Source organism: Mustela putorius, unplaced genomic scaffold (genome assembly GCF_011764305.1).
Source record: "Mustela putorius furo isolate JIRA1106 unplaced genomic scaffold, ASM1176430v1.1 tig00000508_pilon_pilon_pilon, whole genome shotgun sequence".
NCBI lineage: Eukaryota > Metazoa > Chordata > Mammalia > Carnivora > Mustelidae > Mustela > Mustela putorius.
In genome coordinates, this window is record NW_025421402.1 from 2,219,466 (window position 1) to 2,235,938 (window position 16,473).

General features: G+C 53.0%; 1 protein-coding gene across 10 annotated transcripts in view; it reads left to right on the forward strand.

The window, feature by feature from the left end:
- Positions 1–16,473, forward strand: part of NAV1 (neuron navigator 1) — a 255,114-nt gene that overhangs the window by 77,943 nt on the left and 160,698 nt on the right. For 9 of the 10 annotated variants that reach the window (XM_004756283.3, XM_004756280.3, XM_013058141.2 and 6 more), the window contains exon 3: positions 1,345–1,445. In XM_004756283.3, coding sequence (XP_004756340.2) covers positions 1,345–1,445 — 101 coding nt within the window. Of the gene's footprint in view, positions 1–1,344; positions 1,446–13,720; positions 13,857–16,473 lie in introns of all 10 variants that reach the window. The other variant, XM_045081001.1, reaches the window with a different exon arrangement.

The window sequence follows — 16,473 nt, forward strand, 5'->3', positions numbered from 1 at the left end:
GGTCTATATTCATTTGTTCCAAGAAACCAACCAACGCCAGTTTTTCTTTGCCCCCCGAGACTCGAACATCAGGCTGGTATCGAATTGGCAGTAGTGGTGAGCGACCCCATCAGACTGACCAGGGCAAGATGAGGTCTCCTGCTTTGTCTAAGTACCCCCTACCCTGCTCTAGCGCAAGCCCCCAGCTCAGGGGCCTACAGACACACAGGAGCTCAACACTGCTCGGGTGGCTTAGGGAGAGCCCTGCAGGGGCAGCAAACACTTCACGCGCCCCTGGACTACCAGACTGATCTGGGCCTTGGAGGTCACCTCTTCTACCCATGATGGACCATGATGTAGGGACCCAGAGGAGAAGAGATTTGCTCTGCATTACACAGCGAGTTAACAGCAGAGCTGAGCCCAGAGTCCCAGCCATCTGGGTTGAAAAAAAGGAAAAACTGGGGAGAGGAAGAGAATCTCAGTAGCACTGGAGACTCACAGGGTCCCCCGGCCCAGCCCCCCGGCCCCAGGACCAGACGTCAACTTTCCCTCCTGCCTGCACAGCTCTCCCCTCCCCCCCCTGCCAAGCTGCCAAAGGGTCCATTTAGCTGGAGACAGTGGGCGGACGGGTGGGCGGGCCAGCTCTGAGAGCCCAGGGTAATTGCCTATAATAAAAGCTCCCACAGCCTTTGTTCCTGGGAGCGATTGTACGGTTGGGGTTGTGCTCAGAAGTCTGCGTGCATTTGGGAGCTGGTGGCCGGAGACCTCACCCTTCCTTCCTGCTGCCACACTGGCCCAGCACGGACTTAGCCTCCCAGGAGTCGCTGTGACCTCAGCTGAGCCTGCCCCTCCTTCTTCCCTGACCCCTCCCTGCCTGGACTGTGAGCAAGCCCAAGGAGGCCTGCGTGCCCCCTAAGCTCTCATAAGGAGTCAGTGAACTCCACTTCAGAGGGAGCTCTTCCCTCTCTGTATGAACTTGGCTATATTCTGGGCACAGCCTGGGGGCAGGGACCATGGCAGGGTACAGGACCCAAGGCCTAGAGTTACTGTGGGTTCCCTTTGTCTTGTGGGCAATTTGTGTTCCTGGGAATGGGTGGAACAGCAAAGGGTGACTGGCATCAGCCACCCTAGTGCCCTCACGAGTTCCCCCGTTGCCCCTACCCCTGTCCTGACTTTGCACAAGTCCTGCTTCCTGCTGAGTGTGCAATGTATGTATGCTCACTGGAGAAGGCCCAGTCCAGAGGCAGGTGGAGCCCCAGCAGGGGAGAAGAACCGAGCTCCAAGGGGGTTCCCTTAGTCCCTTGGAGAAGCTTTGAGGCCAGGACAGCCTCTGCGATGAGTGACCACCTGTTCTCTGTCCCACAGGCTTCAGACAGACCAGGAGCCCGGCCCCCTCCCTCAGGCTGGCTGGGTCCTTGATGGCTACTCCAGCTGCCCCGGTGGGACTGAGGAGTGCTTCTGCGCAGGTGAGTGTTCTGTGAGGAAAGACTTCCCTCCCGGGGTGGGGAGGCCACCAGACTAGAAGTCTCCTCACCACCCCTGTGAAAGAAGTGACCTGACTAAGCAGTTCCTTCCCTTCGCAACGAGACATCATCCTGCGGATTGTATCTGGAATTTTCGCCACGCTTGCCTCAACCCAGGGTTGGTCCATCAAATCCAGGGGCATGTCAGAGTCAGGAGAGGAAAGTGGCCAGTGAGTGCCCTGTTTATCCAGGGCTCAGGTCCGGGGGTCACCAAAGCCATGACAAAAAAAGTAATGAGCTGGGAACCAAGCTCCAAGAACTAAGAGCCAGGTTCCAAGCAAAGCCCAGATGAACAGCGGAGGCCCCGGGAGCCATCGAGGCAGCTCAGAGCCCTTTGGCTACCTGCCTGACAGCTGCTGCCTCTCCCACCACTCCCACACCTGTCCCCTCCCCTGCGGCACCCTGTAGTCACAGCATGTCACCTGCTGACTGAGCCTCAGGAGCCAGAAAGTGAGAGCTTAGCAAGAAGAGCTCCAAAACTGGAGCTCAGTGATGGTCTGTAGGGGGCAGAGATGCTTCGTGTCCCCAGGCGCATCCTCAGGCCAGTATCTGGCCCATGGCCAGGGCTCAGCAGGTGTCTCTGAGAGAATGACAGGTGAGCGGATGGGTGAATGCTCGTGTGCCATAGGTCAGGTCCTAGACTGGATTCTTTTTTTTTTTTTTTAAAGATTTTTATTTATTTATTTGACAGATAGAGATCACAAGTAGGCAGAGAGGCAGGCAGAGAGAGAGGAAAAAGCAGACTCCCTACGGAGCAGAGAGCCTGATGCGGGGCTCGATCCCAGGACCCTGGGATCATGACCTGAGCTGAAGGCAGAGGCTTTAACCCACTGAGCCACTCATGCACCCCTACTGGTCAGATTCTAAACTCTTAGTGGGGTTTAGGTGTGTGTGTGTTGATTTTCTTGCAACATTAAAAAATACGTAGGGGTGGGACACCTGGGTGGCTCAGTTGGTTGGGCATCTGCCTTCAGCTCGGGTCATGATCCCGGGGTCCTGGCAAAGCGGGCTCTCCGCTCAGCAACAGGTCTGCTTCTCCCTCTGCTTCTGCGATCCCTCTGCCTCTGTGATCACTTTTGCTCTCTCTCAAACAAATAAACAAAATCTTAAAAAATATATACCTTGAGGATGCATGTGATACACAGGAGAAGCACTCAGGATTCCACGGCAGGGCACCGGCTCTGTCCATCCTTTAGTTTCCAAGGGGGACTTGTCCCAGGAAAAGAATGAGCTTGCTTTGGGCAAATCTGAGATGGTCCAGAGGTTTTGTCTTAGCTTCATGTTCATGCTTGGCTCTGGTGGGCAAAGCTGCGGTGCACAGCACAGCCTGACCCTGATGTCATTGGACCCCAGGAGGATGCCATTCCTACCTTCTTCGTCCCCTCTGTGCAGGTGGTTGGGTGTTCCTCTAGGCTGGGGGCCGGGCTCTTTTGAGCCTTCTGCCAGTTTGGGCCCCAACAGTGGTCTTGGGTCCATTGTGACTCTGAAGACAGAGTAGCAGCACTCCCTCCATGGCAAGCCTTGTAGAGGAGGTTTATAGGGGTAGACACTAGGCATCTAGAAAGGAGACCATTGCCTCCCACCATAAGTACACCCGCAGAGGAACCAGGGCATGGTGGGGGACAAAGGAAACCAAATGTCACTGGCACTGAAAAACCATCAGAATTAGAATGTGGTAACCAGGAAACTATGCAGAGCTCTATTTTTACATTTGCAGTTTTGTTAGTGTAATGGCTTCCTTATGTGTATGCCACATTGTTGGAGTCTAGTGCTTTCCACCTAACCAGGCACTCGTTCATAATCATTATCCGATGAGTTGGAGAGAGATGCTTTCAGCATCTGCACAGCCTGGCTTTAGGAATCCCCCAGGCTCGACAGCTGGAGGACCATCCTTACCAGCCAGCTCTGAGCATGTCCGAGAGATCCCAGCTTGGGTTCCTCTGTGAGGCAGAGTGCGGGTGGACCTTTGGAGGTGGTGAGGAAAGGGAGAAGCCCTTGCTTCTTCCAAGGCTCCTGGGGAAGAGGAACAAGGTTCTCAGCGCTGCCCCTGGTGGCCACTCCCTTGTTATCACAGCGATCCACGTTCATTAAGGCGATCCGTGTTCATCAAGGATACACCAAGAATTTTGGTGGGTTGGATGGCTGGAGAGATTTGGGGTCTGCTTGTGCTTTGTAGGGGAGCCTGCACTCTAAGCCTGAAGAAAACAGAGATGAGAAGAGAGATGATGGCAGGCTTCCGTTTTACACCCTGCTCCCCTACCTCTGAACTCCACTCAGACCACGACACCATCCATTCATTCATTCATTTCTTCTTTCATTCAGTCAACAAACCATCCATGAATGTTTGTCTTGTGCCAAACACTGTGCTCAACATTAAGGGAAAAGGTGAATGAGGGGCACCTGGCTGGCTCAGTTGGGGGACCGTGCTACTCTTGGTCTTGGGGTCATGAGTTCAAGCCCCACGTGGAACATGGAGCCCACTTTAAAAAAATAAAAGTAAAAATTTTAGAATGGCATTTATGTTTAAAAAAAACAGAGACGAATAAGACTCTGACCTGTTTTCAAGGAGTTCATAGTCTGGAGAATTCACTTCAGTGAGCCTGACCCGGGGGCAGGTGAGAATTCTACCAGTGGACCACCCATGCAAGCCCAACCCAGGAGATCGGTTGGCAGGGACCTGCCCTTGTCGGAGCTGATCCAGCAGCCCAGTCAGTCCCACCCCTCATGAGGCCCTGCAGCATGAGGAGGACCCTGGTGTTATGCCCCCTGATTTGTAGAAGGATATTTGGGTGTCCTGGAGAACAGAATACCATGTCCTGTACTGGTGTCCTCCACAGAACCCAGCACAGTTACTGACCATGTGATTCCCATATAATTTGTAGACAACAAGGGGCGGATCTGCTTTCTTTTGTAGCTCAAACATCCTTCCTTCTTGTTTGTGAATCCGTCTTGCTCCCTGTGACCTGGCTCCGTGCCCGCTGATCAGTGTCTTGTGAAATGGTGAGCTGAGGGAGTGAATAAGACACCCAAGGTCAGGGTGCGTGGCGTCATTGATCCTCTGTGGGCCTGCTTCTTGCTGGCTGACGAGGAACAACCAGCCTTTCTTCGGATCTCTTCCCAGTATGATCCTCTCAGGCATCCGGGCAGACAGAAGGGCCTCAAGGGGAGCAGGGAAGACTAAGACCTTTCTCAGTCTTGTACTACTTTCTTACTTACTCTGCCTGGGGATGGAGTCCCCATGAGGTGGGATAAGCTTTGTAGAGCAGGAAGAGAACATCCCACGATGGCTTGCTACCACACAGTGGTGTTGGAATTTGGCCTTCCTGTGTCCCAGAGATGTTCTGCCCCTGGCCCCTGGGTATTTGCATGTGCCACTCTTCAGCTAGCTTGGCTGTGCCGGTGAGGGCCCCGTCGGCCAACACTCCCCTTGGTTGCCACCATCAGATCTTAATTTAGAAAGCCAAAGGAAGTGCTGACATTTCTGCGTGCCCGTATGTGTGAGGCTGTGTGCAGGAGGACTGGGAAAGGTCGCCCCAAGGGTGACACAGATTCCTTAATTACTTCCACTTTGTGGCATGTTTGAATGAGTGCTAAGTGGACACATAATGAAGGGATCTTCTCGCATCATAACATGTGTCGCTGGGGAACGAGCCAGAGCCGCCTCCCTGCCTTGCTTCTCATACAAGGGTTGATATATATAGAATAGGAGGGGCAAGTAGAGTTTGGCCTCATGCTGGAGTTGTTTTGTTTTTCTTCTTCTTTCTTCTCCCTTGTCGAGCCGACTCCCATCTTTAAGCCAGAATTAAGTGTTTTGTGTTTTGTGGATTTGGCAGCAGGGATAGAGTCCCCCTACTGAGAAGACTGGGCAAACCCGGTGTGCCCTCCGCTGGGGCGAAAGAGGTCTGGCCACTGCACTCTCTGGGAGAGGAATTTGTTCTGGGCTCTTAGGCAGCTCCAGCACAGTGGGGCAAGGCCCTGGTCTGGCTCTTCTGGGAGCTCCAGGCCAAATCCAAGCATCCCAGGGCTACCAATGACTTGGAACATCCATGAGCACAGGAAGTCAAAGCTCTCATGAACGTTACACATCATCCGCATATGGTCTCATTTTCCATGGGGAGAGATGCAGCTCAGAGATAAACAGACTTTTCATGACTGCCTGGTTCGTTAGCAGGGCTGCTGAAGCCAGGATCCCTGCCTTCTGATGTCCCCAACACTAAAATGACCAAACGGACACCATGACTACCATTTATTGAACACCTACTAGGTGCAGGGCCTAGTGCTCGATGCTTCCCATGAAGTCCTTCATAAGCACCTTATGCAATCCTTGGCAGGTGGTAGTGTTATTCTGTGGGATAGATGAGGAAGCGCCAGCTCAGAGAAGTTACACGAACTAGCTTTCCGGGGACACACAGCTAGGGGGCTGTGCCAGGATTTGAATCCAGGCTTGTCCAAACATCATGCCTTCCAGCCTTCCAGCATTACTCGCCTGCCTGCCCGTTGCTGCCAGCACTCACTGGGCCATTGGCACACTGTCTCCCTTAACCTCGGCCAAATGGTGAGGAAGGAAACAGGGTCAGTGAGCCACAGTCCTGCAGACATCTTCCTCACCGTGAGCAAGCCCCAGAGTGTCGCCGGCCTCTCTGTCATCCCAAACCTGTGTCATTTCATGCTGAGTTCACACTGCCGTGTTCCCTGCCCTCTGGGGACTTTCAAGCTGAGCTGAGCCTGATGTCCCAGCCATCCGTGGAGAGGGGACGTGCAGACAATTGACTAGAAAACACAGAGCGAGTTCAGGGGCAATGCTATTAGCTCTCCTGTCAGGGCTCAGGCTGCTCTATGCTGCTGTGGGCCAGAGGAGGCTCGGGAGTTCGGTGGTCTCCGGAGGCCCGGTTTGGATAAACAGGGTGGCCATCTGGGACCAAGTAGACTTCTAGGAGCTGAGAGGGGAGGTAATCATTATACTGCAGAGTGGTGGCTAACACTTGCTGTGGCTTCCTCTGAATCAGGCACCGCGAATAAGCACCTTCAGTCCTTGTTACAACCGTGTGAGGGTTGGAACAACTCCCCAGCTTCCTATCCTAGCTTTACCACTTGCTAGCTGGGCAGCCTTGGGTAAATATTTAACTTCTCTGTGCCTCCATGATGATGACAGTCCCTTGGTGATGAGGACCAAATACACCAATGTATAAAGTGCTTCAGGAGCCCTGGGACAGAGTAACTGTTTAACATGTGTTATTGTTTGTTATCTAGGAGAGTGCTGTTACTAACACACCCATTTTACAGATGAGGAAACGAGGAAAGGCTATGTGACATGCTCAGGGTGGTCCAGCCAGGATTGGAAGCCAGAGAGCTGGCCTTCAGTGGTCATGCTCTTAGCCGCACATGCCAAGACCTTGCCGGAGGAGAACATGTCGCAAGTCCTGGGGTGCCCCCACCCCGGGAAGGGCAGTGAGATGAACACCAGGCCAGAGCCTAGTTCTAGGAGGAGCCTCTGCAGGACAGGCCAGAGAAGTGAGGTCATCTGAGGTACCCTGCTGGAGGAGTTTGAAACAGAAACTAGAGGGATCTGGATTCTATTTCTCTGGAGGAGGAAGGGGGAGGGAGGAGGCTGAGTGACTTCTCCCCAAGACAGCATTTGGCTGGGAATGGGATTAATCTCCAAGCAGTGCATCTGACCCAGTGGGAGCCATTTTAGTGGAATGTCAGAAATAGAGGAGTCTGGACATGTTGCGCCCCCCACCCCCACCCCACCGCTAACCACGCTGCTCCCTCCTGAGATTGCTTCTGCTCTAGAAGGTGTGAGAGTGGCTCTGCATGACCTGAATACTCAGAACAATGCAGAGGGCTAACCGGGCCTTGCTTCCCTGCTTCCTGCTCCACCCGAGAAGACCAGGGCCTTTGTACTACTCAACTGCAGAGGAAATTCATACCCATCCACGAAGTTTCTGTTAAGTACTTACGAGGTGTCGGGCGCTGCTCTAGACACACGGAGGCCACCCCTGTTGGAACAGGGGAGACCTCTGCCCTGGGGATCCTGTGTCTGGAGTCTGGAGGAGTGCGGGGGTACAGCCTGTGCAGCTAGATGGGATCTGCTTGGTAGCCTTGGAGAAGCCCCAAGTCTAGAATGTGTCTCCCATCCCCAAGAGTAGGGCAAGCTCTGGTTTCTTGACACCCCGTAAGAATATAAACAGCCACAGTCTTCAGACCACCCCCCCCTTCACCCCGAGTCTTCAGTACTAAGAAAGAGTAGAAGAAGGCAATGAACTTCCCTCTGTGGTTCTCCTAGAGAATTGTCCCCTGTACCCCATACCTGTCTGACCTCGACTCGGCTTCCTCCTGGCAGGTTTCTAGAGATTCACTTCTCCGAACTGAGAGGAACTGCTTTAGTTCTTCCTGGGAAATCCTGGCCTCTTGTTTAGTTCAGTGTGTACCTGTGAGTCACGGGAAGGTCCTGAATAAGAGGATACGTACTGGGAGGGGCTAGGCCTGGTTACTAGGAATCTCTGCAGATCCAACTACCCCGTCCAACTTCAGAGCGTTGTCCAGGGGGGATCTGGGGCTGCTAGAAATTTCAGCCATGGGAAGAGGAAGGAACCTGAACTATTTTGCTAAACTCACCACTGTCCTTCCATGACCAGTGGAAACTTCCATGACCAATCCAGAGAAACCCCACCTCAGTGGTGCCCTAAAGACTTGTCTTCACAGGTCTTTGTCCCATCCGTGAGACAAAAGCTGGCCAGTCCTCTTCACAACTTCTGAGAAACAGGGTCTGCCTGGGAAGGCTCAGGTGGATGGAGAACCTACAGGCAGCTTCATCTCAAGGAGCACCAGCTCCAAGCAAAGCGTTATGTTAGTCCCTCCCTCTGGCACTACGGAATGGGCAGAAACTGGAACCCAGCATCCCCCCCCTTCCCTGTACTCCCCCTGTCCCCTTGATAAGAGGATTAGGGCCCCCCACTGAGAGACCTCCCCGCCCCCAAACAATAAGGCAGCCCAGCAGGCTTACACGGAAGGAGCTCTGGGGAGAGGCAGTTGAAGACAGTGAGCGACATAGACACAATAAGCGGGAAGATTAAGTGCTGAGAATTACCCCCAGTCATAATATTCCTTGTCCTGAGTCCTTTAAGAGGCGGAAGGAATCAAAACCCCGCCTTCCTGTGTGTGGCTCCCGGGCTGTGGGAGCCCTGTGCTTCAGAGAGAGCTGAAGATAATGAAAGGTTCAGGGCAGAGGGAGGGTCAGCGAATGTGGGGTCATCCAAGCCCGGGGGGGTGAGGGGGGGTGGGGGGATGGGGGGTGGAGGTGGGGGGTGGAGGGGTGTAGTGGGGGACAGGGCAGGGAAGTGGTTAGTCTTAGTCATCCCTTCTCTCAAGAAAACCATTCCAGCTCCACAGAGGGCTGGAGAAGCCGACCAGTGTGTTCTGTGGGGAGAATGATCACGGTCCCATAGGTAAGAGAACTTGCCAGCAGGAGGAGAGCTCAGCCCCATCACAAGAGGAGGGAGAGCAGCCTTCAGGTTCACACAAAGTCTGGCAGGGTGGGGGGGGGGTAGGGGCTTGACCCAGTAAGCTCCCAGCATCCTTCCTGCCTGAGAATCTGGGTTTCCATGGAAGCAGGAAGACGCGCAGAGGTGGTTAGCTCCTTGGGATGAAACCAGGCCAGGTGAAAGGCAGAGTTCTCCTCAGGCTTTGAAACTCCCACCCATCACACCCATGACTATTCTTAACATCTGCGGAGCAATTTTTATACACTAAGTAATTGCCAGTGATTATTCTATTAAAATTCAGTGAACTATGAATCCATGGCATTCCTGTGTTAGGTTTAAGGTCTCTTTAAAAACCTAACAGAAATTCTCACAAAGTTCAGAGCTGCGCACTGAGAGGATGGGCATAGCCGTGGTACGGGAGGGTCTTTGTCTCCAGGGCAGTGGAGGGTCCCTAGCAGGTCCTGGGTCAGCGGGGTGAAGGTTTCTCCCTGCTCTTGGAGTCGTTTTTTAACTTTCTAGCATCAGGAACCTCTTTCGGAATCTGGTCAGGGTTACGATGTGTCTCCCAGACAGACTCTTCTTCACCACACAAAACTTGGTTTCCTGGACCTTCTTACACCCATTTGTGAAACCAGACTGGAAAGTTCTCATCTTCTGTAATAATATCACAGGGTTGGCCTGACAACATCAGGTTGGGACCTTCTGGTTTTTTTTTCTCATCAGGTTTTTGGGTTTCCTTGGCCCACAGTGAGATAATGGGATTTATTGCAAATGGGTCAGTTCTGCTCTAAAGCAGAACGCTGAGTATTATCTTGGAGGTTCCACTTAGTGCTGTGATTCAGTGACCTTAAAACTCATCAGCTCTGCATGGACAGGTCGGATTTGATTCTGGGTCTGCCCGCATCACAGGGTACATGCACCCAGGCCGTTTGCCTGTCTCCAGCCAGCACACGGGCACAGCTGCACGCACACGGACCACCCTCCTGTTCGTCCCTGCCTCACAGGCCTTTGGTTGCCATGACAACGGATCTGGGCTGGTCCTAGTCTAAGGCCAATGGACCTGGGTGTTGCAGAGCTCATCTGGAGCCCAGTGTGTGGTGAACACCCTGACGGATATGTATGGGACAGTTGCCATGGCAACATACAAGCCAAACACATGTGGGAAACATCTCAGACTTCTTATCCTGGTCTCTTTATTAGTCCAAGGAGCACAGGGATCTGATTTTAAATGAGTGCAATTTCAGAGTCGTCTAGATTAGGTGTTTTCCTTTAGCCTTTCCCTGCTGTAAGAACATGAGCTGTGAGAGTCGGGGCTCTCCACCCCGTACTTCCGCCTAATTTCTTACGTGACCAAAGAAAACACATTTCGTTACAGGAGAAGGGAAGCATTCTCTTAAGGCCACATAGCAAGTCAAGAAGAGAACCGGGACCTCCAAGACTTGAGAAGAGGGAAGTCCTGAAGGGGTCTTGTACTTGGTACTGCCAAGTCCACTGGACATGATCGGGACCCCAGGACAAAGGGCATGAGGCTGAGCGATCAAGGGACTGGTGGTGCTTCTTGTCCCCACTCACTCCAGGGCCCTGTGGGCCAGTTTGAACGTGACTGCACTCCTAGACGCCCATGCAGACCTCAGGTGCAGTGGGCATCCAGGTTATAGGGAGCAGGGCTGGGATTAGGCCTGGACCAGAGGACAGGCAGGAAGCATTGGAGGGTAAGGTGGAGCCAGAGCGTGAAGGCCTGGAGTGCTGTGCGGGGTCAGCACTGGCCCCTGTCCCAGCAGGTATCAGACTTGGAGAGCCCTGTCCTGCACCCTGTCCACCTGCGCCCAGCTGGACGTGCTGGGCTTCAGGCTCGGGTCCTGTGTCCTTGTATGACAAGAGGTGACTTCTTGCCTTCCCAGGGTCTCCTCTCTGCCCTTCCCATTTCACCACTGGTAGGCTCATCCTGCTTCTTTCCTGTCCTGTTGGCCTAGAGGCTCAGAGGACCTGCATCCAGGCTGCTGTGAGCTCTGAGGAATGTGGGTTGTAGTTTAGAATGTCTCAGCATTTCTACCCTCCTAGAAGCTCTCCCTGAGACAGTTAGGCCAGAGGGTAGACTAAGGCCTATGATCCCTGGCTCCGCTCCCAGCCTTTGGTTTGCTGAGCCTGATTTCCCCGCAACAGGCAGGCAAATAGCAAATCTCTTCTGAGCCTACCCTGCTGACCTTGTGGCCCAGAAGGAAAATTCCCAACCCCTGGGCTTGGGAGCCTCCTGGGACCAGAGAGGCTGAGCCAGGGCCTTGCAGAATCCATATTTCTACCAATGCCCTGGCAAAGCAAAGTAGTCAGTGGATTGGGAGGAAGCAAGTGGATCAATCTGGGAAGACTTCCTGGATGAGGCCCTTGGAGGTATGAGGAAGCTGGTCTGTCCATGTTGGACCACTATGTCTATTGGCCCCTTTTCTTCTGCAGATGGCATCAAAGGGGGGGGCTCAGATTCCACATTGCCAGGGAGCCCAGGCTTTGAGGACACCTTGCCCACTCTTGCCTCTGTCTCCCAGAGGTGGAGCAAAACTCTCCACACCTCCAAGTAGAGCAGACATAGAGATGTTAGAGGGGTTCAGTTGTGATATGTCCCTGGGTCATTGCCCTGAAAAACTGGAGCTTCCCTTAAAGGGGCAAAGAGAGGGTCTGCTGGCCTCCCTGTGGCCCAGGGCTGCAGAGAAGGAAGCAAAGACCGTTGCTGGGCCCTCGTCCCAGAACCTGGTTCCCGTTCCAGCACACCAGCTGCAGCATCTCTCACCACGGGGTACTGAGAGGTCACTGCTGTTTACAATCCCCACACATCTGTTCTCAGTCACGCATTCATTCATTTACTTGGTCGTCATTCACCAACTATTTCTGAGAGCCCACTATGTGCAAAGAGCCGTGATGGGTTTTGAGAAAAAACTCATAATCAGTAGACCAACCAAAGATGGATCCTTGGGAAACACAAATGAGTGAATGAAAAGTGTTGGCTCTGGATGTTCAGAGGTTATTGAAGTGACAGTGAACCGTGTAGAGAGAGTCAGGGAAGGCGTCCTAGGGGAGGGCCATTTGGCCTTAGGAAGGGCCCGGAAGAACAGAAAATTCCAGTCCTTTCCCTAAAGCCAACTTCTCCTCAAGTCTTCCTATCTTGACTGATGGCCGGTCCAGTCTGAGAGTTGTCTAGGCCCAAATCCTTGGGGTATGCCCCGTTCTGTCAATCCCGCACACCCACACCTGGTCCATCAGCAAATTCTAACAGCTTCAAAATATAACTAGAGTCTGACCACCTTGCACCACTACCAAAGTCACTACCCACTTCCAAGCCACCATCCTCTCTCACTTCGGTTGTTAGAACTCTTCTGCCCATAAGCCTAGCACGGCAGCCAGAGTGATCCTTTCCAGGGGGAGGCTGGGTCCTGTCACTCCTCTGCTCCCAACTACCAGTGATTCCCATCCTACTCAGAGTAAAAGGCCAAGTCCTTGTCATGACCTGGAAGGCCTTCCATGGGGACCTCATCGCCCGCCACTGTCCCCTCCTTCGTGGGCCTGGCGTACTCTCCCACAGGGCGTTTGCTTGGGCTGTTCCCTTGCCTAGAAATCTTCCCCCAGATACTCATATAAATTGCTCCTTCTCTTCCTTCAGATTTTTACTCAGATGTCACCTTCTTATTAAAGCTTCCTTTGGCCACCATATTGAAAATTCACCCCCTACCCCTGGATATTGCATATTCCCTTTCCTGCTCTGTTTACTCCTGAGAACTTTGTAGTGGCTAACATTTCTTTCTCATTTGTTGTCGGTGTCTCCCTTAGACTGGGAGTCCCACAAGAGCAGGGATTTGTGTCTGTCCTCAAGCACTCCTCATAGCTGGCACCTAGCAGGCACTGATGAGCAGTGGGGAACTGGTCATCTGGGTGGCGGCGGACGGTGCCGAGCACCGGCCATTTCAGCAGCCTCCGGCCTGGCCTTGCGCACATTTTCTGTGCTCAAGAAGTCCCCGCTGATGGGTGGCATGACTTAGGGGAATGACTGGGCAGAGAAAAGGGCAGAAGGGTGTGGAGGGCTTTCCACAAAGGCGTAGGTATTGGAATCTGCTAGGGAGGTGATGAAGGAATTTCGTTACAGGGATCTGAGGCCAGTGGCTGAAAGAAGGTGCCTGTCACTCATTAGGCCTGGCCCAGGGTGGGTGGGTTGGGCTCACAGAGCCATGGGACTAGATGCCAGCTCATGCTCTCCAGATCGTGACTGTGAGCTCAGATATCCAGAAAACTCTTCCCTCTTCCCTGCTCTGACTTGGCCCTTGATGGGGCCAAGTGTGGACTCACCTGCCTCAGATCCCCTCTTCTCCCAAGGTCGCCTTTCAAGGTCAGGAGGGTGAAGGCTGCCCACCTCTCCTTTCTATATTTTCCTGTCCTCCTCGCTCCCCCATCTAAGGGGGGAGCCTGCAGACCCCCCACAGACAACCTGGGTTGCATCTGTTTCCCAGCACATGGTGTGAGAATGTAAAATCACACAGCATGGCTTTTCCTTGGCTATGTGCCTATGTCTTCATTCCTCACATGGCTTCAAGTTCTCGGTCAACACATGTGGTCAAATCACTCACCCTATCTCATCACAGAAAGCGCCATTGCCTTTGGAGACAGAGGAGTGGGATAGTGAGTGGTTCTGGGGAGCTGGGAATTAGGGACTTTCGTGATATCAAGCCAGCCTCTTTCCCACCTTCTCTTCAGACACGAGCAGGGCCCTGTTGCCCTCCACAGGCCACTGACATTACCAGGACCCACTCCCTGCCCAGCCAGGCCTCTCCCTCATCATGTAGGAACTCTCTGGTTGGACCATCCCAGCCTGTCTGTTCTGTGGCTTGGGGTAAGTGGAAATGGCAGAGTGGGAGGGGCTCGGGGCGGGTTTGGGGATGGTGTGACAGGGCAGGTCCCTCTCTTTTTAGGAATCACTCGAGGAAACATTCTGCACATATTGGCTTTATCGACTGATGCTGGAATGGCTGTTGCCACGGCAGCAGAGGCTCCCACTGCAGTAGAGCATGGTGGGAAACTCAAGGGATGTGAAAGGAATCAAAAAAGAACCAGAGAGAGGGAGAGGTCGCACTAGGGAGCGTCTGAAAGTTCCAGAATGCCAAGATGACTATTTAAAGAGGCCACCACATGGCCATGGCACAGCTCTTTAGAGAGTGGCAGCGGGAAGATGAGCAGAACCCAGTGGAGTGGACAAGGAGGTCCAGCACTTGAGGGGATTAGCACTGAATTAACTCATGAGATGAGCCTGGAAGGTGTTCTCCATCTCATGAACTGACAGGAGGCCTCACATGCAGGAGGTGGTTAGAGGGGGGATGGAGAGGGGCTAGTGCCTCTCTTCTGGACCATCCTCTCTCCTCGAAGGAGGCAGAATTTCAGGAGCTGTTTATTGAAGGAAAGGAAAGGAAAGGAAAGAACTTGGGATTTGGGACATGGGCTATCCCTGGAGAGGCGGGGCGGAGGGGAAAAAAAATGAATAAAGATGGGGAAGAGACAGGGCTTACGTGCAGGGACCAGTGAGAGCTGGAAGAAAGGAGGGTCAGCTTCTGGGGACAGTGGGCATGCGGGGACAGGGAAGGGCAGGGGGCAGAGCAACAAGTGGAACCGTGCCTAATAGCAATTCTGAAGATTGATTTGACAGGAGCAAACCTGCAAAGCTACCAGAGACGAGAGGCCAAATAAACCTGGGGGAGACAGCGTTGGGTCTGCCAGTGCGTACTGGGCGGGACGGACCGCCGTGGAAATGAGGGTTTTCTGCCAGATGGCAGCCAGTTAATTTCTCCTCATCTGCTAAAGAGGAGATGGTTTTGTATACGGGAAAGGTACATAGAGACAATAAGCAAGAGCTGCCATACCCTGGTAAATCAGAGAACAAGGATCTCCAGATTCTCAAATCGCTATTTTTAGGAGAGGTGATGTTCCCACATGATTGAATTAGGTGTGTCTGGTGCAAACTGGAGAATGATCTCGGAGTAAGGAGGAGGACTTGAGAAGTGATTGTTTGCAGTTTCCTTAAAGTTGGGGGCTGTGGGGGCGCCTGGGTGGCTCAGTGGGTTAAGCCTCTGCCTTCGGCTCAAGTCATGATCTCAGGATCCTGGGATCGGTCGGGCTCTCTGCTCAGTGGGGAGCCTGCTTCTGCTTCTCTGTCTACTTGTGACCCCCGCCTCAAATAAATAAAATCTTAAAAAAAAAAAGTGGGGGCATTGGGATCGGGGAGGAAGGGCGTGGTTACCCGGACACTTGGCACTTAACAGTCCGTTCCTTGAGCTGGGATCTTGTGTTTGGGCATAAGCAGGAGGATCTCATGCTTGCCCAGAGAGAAAATCCCAGGACTGGCCTCACCCTTTGGGTGCTTTCTGTGCCCGGGGAAAGTTCTGGCACAATACTGCCTAAGTCCCTTTAACCAGATCTCCACTGCTTGTCATTTCCTACCTGAGATCTCAAGCCTTGCTTCCAAACCCTGAGTGTCCTAAGTGCTAGACGCAGACTCTGAGGCCCGTCTGCATGTGCCCCCTGGACCTTCTGGTAAAATTTTTGCACCTGACCCTTTCCTCTGCTCCTCTGAGGCAGCAGGGTACAAGGCTGAACAACTTCTTGCTTCCTGCTCTGAACCCTTCTCTGTTTATACTGTTGAGTATTCCAGGAAACCTTCAAGACCTCCTCCACCTGTTCAGCCTGCCAGAACAGTGTCTTACTCCTGCGCTCCCACGTGTCCAGCACCTAGTAAGGAAGTGCCGGACTCTGGGGTTATGACAGTGAATACGACGGCCAGGGTCCATGCTCTTCAGGGCTTGGTCTCTCTCATGTCACTCCTGAAATGAGTGTACACATACCTGTGTCTCTCTGTGATGAGTGTGTTGGTGTATGTGACGTTGCTTTTTCACAGTCAGGTTATTTTCCCAGATCTGTTTTGTCTATCTTGTGTTCCCTGTCAGACATTGAATTCCTTGAGCGCAGAAATCTCCATCTTTCTCTGTATCAGCCAAAGCCCAGCCAAGGGCCCATGCTTCTTACCAAACACTCCTTTGCTTGAGAACTGTGTGTTCTTGGTGCTGTGGTCAGCACATCCTCTCGGTGATGATCCCTGTCCTTCCAGATGTTTTGGTATTTCAGTCCAGCCCTGGGATTATGGAAGTCAGAGGGCTGGGGACACTACCAGGACGCAAGAGTCATAGAGGGGACAGACCCGGTGTATAGATAGCACTCGGGCCTCCTAATCCACGTTACTAACACAGCTGAGGCCTCTTTTCCCTGTGAGGGCCTCTTTTCCCTGTGAGGCACTGAGAGACACAGTTGTGTACCCAGAAAGCTTCAGGGCTGGTGGAGGAGACAGACACCAGGCAGAGTGTGATGATTAGCACTAAGAAAGTGGGTGAGCCATGAGAGCCAGGCACAGGGTTCTTCAGATTCTAAAGAGACAGAAAGGAAGCTAGAAAGAGGGAGGTTGGGGA